The following is a 7,504-nucleotide window of genomic DNA, read 5'->3' on the forward strand; positions in this document are numbered from 1 at the left end:
CACTGATGATGGAAGGATTTTTTTTTTCTCTCATGCTTAGTTCATAAACCTAGATATGGAGGGTTGTTCCCATCCAACTAATACTTTTTGGATTTTGGTATTTGAACTTAATTACTTTGTAAACGGTTTTTACAAGTTATTTATTCAAGTATTATTGTCTAAATTTATTATATTGTGGTTATATGATTGCATGCCATTTACTTTATACAAGAATAATGGTTGGTATTAGAGGTATTAACATTATTGTATTCTGTGAATGTGAAGAATTATGTCTGGTCGTGGCGGACGTGGTGGTGGAAACCTTAACTTGACCCCAGCCGAGTTGGCAGCGCTAATTAATGAGCATATTACGGCTGCGATGGCCGCGGCTCAGGCTCAAGGACAACCACGGGGAGGTAAAAATCCCATACCTATTTGTCAAGAATCAGACAAATGTACTACTTAAGTGATCATATCCACAAATATAGAAACTTAAGTGTACCTCTACTTTAATTCAGGTCAAGCCGGTTGTACTTTCAAAAACTTCATGGACTGTAAGCCGCATGCTTTTTCTGGTTTGGAAGGAGCAGTTGGGTTGCTACATTGGATAGAGAAAGCAGAGTCTGTGTTCTCTATGTGCAACTGCCCGAACGAGAGTAAAGTAAAGTTTGCTACTGGGACTTTAGAAAAAGTAGCCCTTACCTGGTGGAGTTCCCAGGTGCAAACAATGGGACTTGATGCGGCCAACGCTTTGACTTGGGCTGAGTTTACTGAACTGCTGAAAGAGGAGTATAGCCCGAGAGATGAAGTGCAGAAGCTAGAACAGGAATTTTGGAATCTTCGCATGGATGGTTCAGAAGTTGAAACTTATACAAACCGATCGCATGAACTTGCTGTTTTGTGCCCACAAATGGTGAATCATGCCTACAAGAGGATTGAGAAGTATATTGATGGTCTAGTACCACAGATTCAGGGAATGGTAACTTCATCTAGGCCGACTACGATTCAAGAAGCTATTCGTTTAGCTCATAAACTAACCGAACAAGCTATCAAGCAAGGGGCATTACCAACAAAGAAATCGACTGCAGGATCAAGTGAAAACAAACGTAAGTGGGAGAACAACAACAACCACAGTTATGCGAAAAAAGAACCATATTCAAACAACACTCAACATTGTCAGAACAAACGATTCAAACCTACCCAGAACAACAATCACTTTAACCCTAACCAGAATCACGGGGGTTATTAGGGCCGACACCCTAGATGTAACAAGTGCAATCTGCATCACGTTGGACAATGTGAAAAAGCAGCTTGTCAGCGTTGTGGAAAGCCGGGTCATGAAGCAAGAGTTTGTCAGGGAGAACTTAAGAATAAGCAACCACAAGCTCAAGAGAAATCAAAGAAATGTTATGAGTGTGGAAAAGAAGGACATTTCAGGCCAGATTGTCCGAAGCTCAAGAATAAGAACAATGGTGTGAACAACAACACTGGTAAAGACAACAATGGTGGAAATGGCAACTCCTGTGGAGAAGGAAAAGGAAGGGCATTCGTGATCGGATCAGGTCAGGCTCTATCCGATTCTTCTACTGTTAATGGTAAATTTATGTTGAATGGGCGTCCTGCCCTAACCTTATTTGACACCGGGGTAGATAAAAGTTTTATTTCTACTAAGTTTTGTAAACTAATAGAACACAACCCATCAAGTTTAGATTCGAACTATTTAATTGAACTCGCCAACGGGAAAACCGTTGAGGTATCCCGGATTCTTAAGGAATGAAAATTAGTATTGTCTACTCATACGTTCGACATTGACCTTATATCAATTGAACTCGGTAGTTTTGACGTGGTCATTGGTATGGATTGGTTGTCCGCGCATCAAGCAGCAGTAGGTTGTCATGAGAAAGTAGTTCGTATCCCAGTCGCTAATGGAGAAGTTCTGACTATTCAAGGAGAAGAAGGCGGTACTGCCATAGGTGTTATCTCGATGTTAAGAGCTCAAAAGTTGTTACGTAAGGGACACTTAGCAGTTTTGGCGATGGTGTCAGACACAAGGACGGAAGAGAAGCGAATCGAGGATATTCCTGTCGTCAGAGATTTTCCTGAGGTATTTCCTGAAGACCTACCTGGTCTTCCGCCTCACAGACAGGTCGAGTTTTAGGTCGAATTAACCCCGGGAGAAACTCCTATTGCTCGCGCACCCTATCGACTCGCTCCTAGTCAGTTGGAGGAATTGTCGAAACAATTGAAGGGCTTGTTAGACAAGGATTTTATTCGTCCGAGTTCATCACCATGGGGAGCTTCTGTGCTATTCGTAAAGAAGAAGGATGGAACTTTTCGGATGTGTATCGACTACAGAGAGCTTAACAAGGTTACGATCAAGAACCGATACCCTTTACCCTATATTGATGATCTCTTTGACCAGTTGCAAGGATCTGGTTATTATTCGAAAATTGATCTTAGATCGGGTTATCATCAACTCAGAGTTCGGGAGGAGGACATATCAAAGACGGCATTTCGCACTCGTTATGGTCACTATGAGTTTGCGGTTATACCATTTGGGTTAACGAACGCACCCGCAGTATTCATGGATCTCATGAATCGCGTTTGTAAACCGTATCTAGATAAGTTTGTCATTGTGTTTATTGACGATATCTTGATATACTCAAAGACTAAGGAGGATCATGAACGACACTTACGGTTGATTTTGGAACTTCTGAGGAAAGTGCAACTGTTCGCAAAGTTTTCTAAATGCGAGTTTTGGATCCGAGAGGTTCAATTCTTAGGTCATGTGGTTAACGAGAAGGGCATTCATGTTGACCCAGCTAAGATTGAGTCCATTAAGGATTGGCCGATCCCAAGAACGCCGACCGAGATTCGCCAATTTCTTGGTTTGGCTGGTTATTATCGGAGATTCATTGAAGGATTCTCAAAGATCGCACAACCACTCACTGCTCTGACCCAAAAAGGCATTTCGTACAAGTGGGGAGAGGAGCAGGAAGCAGCATTTCAAACGCTTAAGCAAAAACTTTGTAGCGCACCGATTCTATCCTTACCAGATGGAGTCGATGATTTTGTTGTATATTGTGACGCTTCCATCCAAGGTCTTGGATGTGTACTTATGCAACGCGAGAAAGTTATAGTGTATGCTTCTAGACAATTGAAAGTCCACGAGCGAAATTATACGACTCACGATTTGGAATTAGGAGTTGTTGTCTTCGCACTAAAGATTTGGAGACATTATCTCTATGGAGCAAAGTGTACCATCTACACTGACCATAAGAGTCTTCAGCATATATTCGAGCAGAAAGAGCTCAATATGAGGCAAAGGAGATGGGTCGAACTTCTCAACGACTGTGAGTGTGCTATTAAGTATCATCCAGGAAAAGCTAATGTGGTAGCTGACGCTTTAAGTCGTAAGGAAAACCCAAAGCCACGAAGAGTTCGAGCATTGCAGTTAACTATACATACAGGATTGCCGGACAAAATTCGAGAGGCTCAGATTGAAGCCTTAAAAGCAGAGAATTTTGATTTCGAAGCCTTGCGTGGAATCAATGGAAAGTCCGAAGTCAAATCCGATGGAATTCGGTATTACAACGGCCGGATTTGGGTACCTCGCTATGGGAATTTGCGTGAATTGGTTATGGATGAGGCACACAAATCTCGGTATTCTGTACACCCAGGTTCAGATAAGATGTACCAGGACTTACGAGAACTCTACTGGTTGCCTGGCATGAAAGAAGAAATTGCTAACTATGTAGCAAGGTGCTTGACATGTGCTAAGGTAAAGGTTGAGTATAGAAAACCATCTTGTTTGCTTCAGCAACCAGTAATCCCAATGGGTAAATGGGAACAAATATCCATGGATTTCATAACCAAATTACCTAAGACTCCTAGTGGATAGGATACTATTTGGGTAATAGTGGATCGCCTGACAAAGTTAGCACATTTTCTAACTATCCGCGAGACCGATAAGATGGATAGGTTAGCTCGGATATATATTAAGGAAATTGTCGCTCGTCATGGAGTACCAATTTCGATTATTACCGACCGAGATGCTAGATTTACTTCAAATTTTGGGCAGTCATTACAAAAGGCGTTGGGAACACGCCTAGATATGAGTACAGCTTACCATCTGCAGACTGATGGTCAGAGTGAACGAACTATACAAACCTTGGAGGATATGCTTAGAGCTTGCGTCATCGATTTCGGTAAGAATTGGGAAACTCACTTACCTTTAGTTGAGTTCTCCTATAATAATAGTTACCACACGACTATAAAAGCGGCACCTTTCGAAGCTCTGTATGGGCAAAAGTATCGATCACCACTCTGCTGGGCAGGAGTCGGTGAAAGTCAGCTAACTGGACCCGAGATAGTCCATGAAACGAATGAACGAATTGTGCAAATCAGAAATCGTATGGCAGCAGCCCGAGATCGACAAAAGAGATACGCTGATAAACGTAGGAAACCTCTAGAATTTGAAGTTTGAGACAGAGTACTTTTGAAAGTGTCACCTTGGAAAGGTGTTATACGTTTTGGGAAACGTGGAAAACTAAATCCGCACTATGTAGGACCATTCGAAATTATTAAACGACTTGGCCCTGTTGCATACAAATTGGAATTACCAAAACAACTTAGTGGAGTACACAACGTTTTCCATGTGACGAATCTTAAGAAGTGTTTGGCAGACGAAACTCTCATAGTTCCTTTAGAGGAATTAGAAATTGATAAAAAGTTACACTTCGTGGAGGAACCTGTTGAGATTATGGATAGGGAAGTAAAAAACCCGAAGACACAACAAAACCCCTATTGTTCGTGTTCGTTGGAACTCGAGACGTGGACCGGAGTTCACGTGGGAGCGCGAGGATCAGATGAAAGAAAAGTATCCTCACTTATTCAAACCCAATGATAAACCTTAGGTACGATCTAAATTTCGAGACAAAATTTATTTTAACAAGGGGATGATGTGACAGTCTAAAATTTTTTTTTTATTTTTTTTTCCTCTCTTTCCTTTCCAGTCCTTGAGCGACATTTTACAATTTTCGGGACGAAAATTCTTTTAACAAGGGGATGATGTGACAACTGCCAAATTTCAGGTTAACTTCGTTAACTAAACACAGTTAAATCTTGTTGACTATGTCTGTAAACTCAGTTAGTTCTGTTAACTATGTTAATGAACTCTTATACATGTGGGGTCATGTATGCGTACATTTAAGTTAATGTGTCATTGGTGACTTAAACAAGAATAAGTGGCTAATTATAACTAGAATAATAAACTCGTCATACATGTTATGATAAACATGTTATGTAGCATGTACTGTATATGACAATTATAATGTGCTATGTGATTAATATGTTATATTATAGTTGTTACATGATTATGTGATTTATAAGAAAACTAGGTGATTAAACAAGTTACATTATATGTCATGTTACATTTTATATGGAACCTTAGATTATACTACATAGGATATGTTTTATAAGATAAGTAACATGTCACATATGGATTAATAAAACTAACCTAAGGTATTATTTTCATTAAATCTATAATAAAGGATTGTTAATACAAAAGAGGTTACAAACTATTGATTTTCCAAAGCTTTCTATTTCCCTTCTCTCTCTCTTTGGCCGTGAACCACACCCACACACACACACTCTCATTTTGTTTTGCAAACACTCTCTTTCAATATCATCTTCATACACAAAAGGTTTGGTGATTATTGGGAAGCAAGGGAAGTAAACATTTGGATCAATCAAGAGGGTAGGTATTTATGTTTTGTTGTATACATATGAACCTTGTATCCGAATGATTTGGATCATAAAAGGGGATGATCAAAGTTTGATGAGTCAAAAGAATTTGTATGTATTTTGGTCTAGTATTTTGAGTCTTTTATAAATATAATTGTTTTTTTTTTTACTTTTCTTATGAAATCAAATGGATAATAGTAAGACATGAAATTTGATTGAGTAAGAATGTTCTTTGATGATTTAGAATCATAAGTGTCACACCCCGACTAGGTAGTTGCGGAAGCGTAATACGGGAATGTAACAGATAACACTGGTATCAACCACATTGTTTATAAAGAAATTCAACAAACTAATTTACATCATATTACATTGGTAGGTACTAAGTTTACAAACTAGATGAAAATCACATAACCAGTTCACGGGCTTCTTATTCATTACTACGTATTTGCATCTATTCATAACTATTCAACTTTCCTTCTAACACCAAGCACGTAAGCAAATCATTCCAACTTCGGCTTACCTGAAAAGCATGTTAAAACGGGTCAACTACGTCTAGTTGGTGAGTTTCAAGTTTCACGAGTATCAACGAAATCAGTATACGAGTTCGTAAAGTTTACAGTGTGTATGTATACATGTATGTGTATGATGTATTATACTAAGCCACAAGTGAAACCGAAACGAGCTAAAACACATGGCCACCCCTGCCCATGCACTCCCGTTGGCATTTAACAGCCACTTTGCCCCAAGTATGTACTATGTCTAACACCACATAGCAGTATGTAATAAGTTTAAATGACAATGTGCAACTGGGTTAACATGTTCTGGCATACCCCACCGGCCCTGTCAGTTGGGTTTGTCAAACCGATAGTACTATCCACACGTCACCGGCACGAAGTTAATCACTTGTGTTTGTGGGGACTTTCAAGTGTTAGTACTTAGATAATTCAAATCATCACACGTTTTCAAGTATATAAGTATATACAAACATGCTTTCCACCCCAAAAGTTCTTAAAACAGTTTAGAAAGTGGGGTCGTGAAACTCACCTTATTGTAGTTCGAGCAGGTAATATACGTCAATAAGTGTTATGCCTCGATTATAACTCGTATCCTATAATCGGTATCGTACTGTTAATACTAGTACAGTGTTTAAACCAAATTGGGCTATATAACTAGTATGGTTATAGCTGTTAGGCCCAAAACATGACCATAGTCTTAGATTGTGACGTTATATACTGTGAAATACTTAAAATCAGATTTGACTCGGTTTTACCGTTTTCCGAGCCTAGCCAAGTTGATCGTTTACGCGTTTAGGGAATAGGTAAGATCATAAAAATTTAAGTAAACATATTTATTGATAAAATGATTTAATTTAAAAAAGAATTTTAAGGTTTCGGTATCTGGATTGATCGCAAGGTTCGTTTCCGTTTTCACACGGGTTTGATTATACAAGACGCGTACAATCCACCCGAATTGTCCGGAATTCTCGTAAAAAGTTCGTTTTTATCAATTTAATCCAAAAATACAATATTTGACCACTTTTGATATTTTGACGTACCAGTCAGTCCGTTAAACATCAAACTGCCGGTTTCGTTAAAACAATAATAATTTAAATCTTCGATTAATCATAACTAAATATGTACTTATATATAAATTATGTAAATTTTTGTAAAAATACATTAAAATATGGAGAATTTTATAAAAATATTTTCAGAAATTTTATGATTAAATATTTATTTATAAAAATTCATTTAATAGGTTATAATCGTGTAATAAATGGCCC

General features: G+C 38.6%; 1 protein-coding gene across 1 annotated transcript; it reads left to right on the forward strand.

Moving 5' to 3' along the window:
• Window positions 1-268: 268 nt before the first annotated feature.
• On the forward strand, window positions 269-2,137 carry LOC143555371 (uncharacterized). Its single transcript, XM_077044938.1, has 4 exons — window positions 269-395; window positions 498-1,154; window positions 1,290-1,574; window positions 1,764-2,137. Exons 1-4 carry the CDS (start codon window positions 269-271, stop codon window positions 2,135-2,137), a joined length of 1,443 nt encoding a protein of 480 aa, XP_076901053.1.
• Window positions 2,138-7,504: the final 5,367 nt, after the last annotated feature.

The sequence above is a fragment of the Bidens hawaiensis genome, unplaced genomic scaffold (assembly GCF_021521415.1).
Source record: "Bidens hawaiensis isolate Kalapana, Puna unplaced genomic scaffold, B.hawaiensis_p1.1 tig00018053_1, whole genome shotgun sequence".
NCBI lineage: Eukaryota > Viridiplantae > Streptophyta > Magnoliopsida > Asterales > Asteraceae > Bidens > Bidens hawaiensis.

Coding starts and splice junctions, on each gene's coding strand:
- LOC143555371 (XM_077044938.1), top strand. CDS start 269: ATGTCTGGTCGTGGCGGACGTGGTGGTGGAAACCTTAACTTGACCCCA. Junction 396..497: donor TCAAGGACAACCACGGGGAG/GTAAAAATCCCA, acceptor ACTTTAATTCAG/GTCAAGCCGGTTGTACTTTC. Junction 1,155..1,289: donor TTCAAACAACACTCAACATT/GTCAGAACAAAC, acceptor GTGAAAAAGCAG/CTTGTCAGCGTTGTGGAAAG.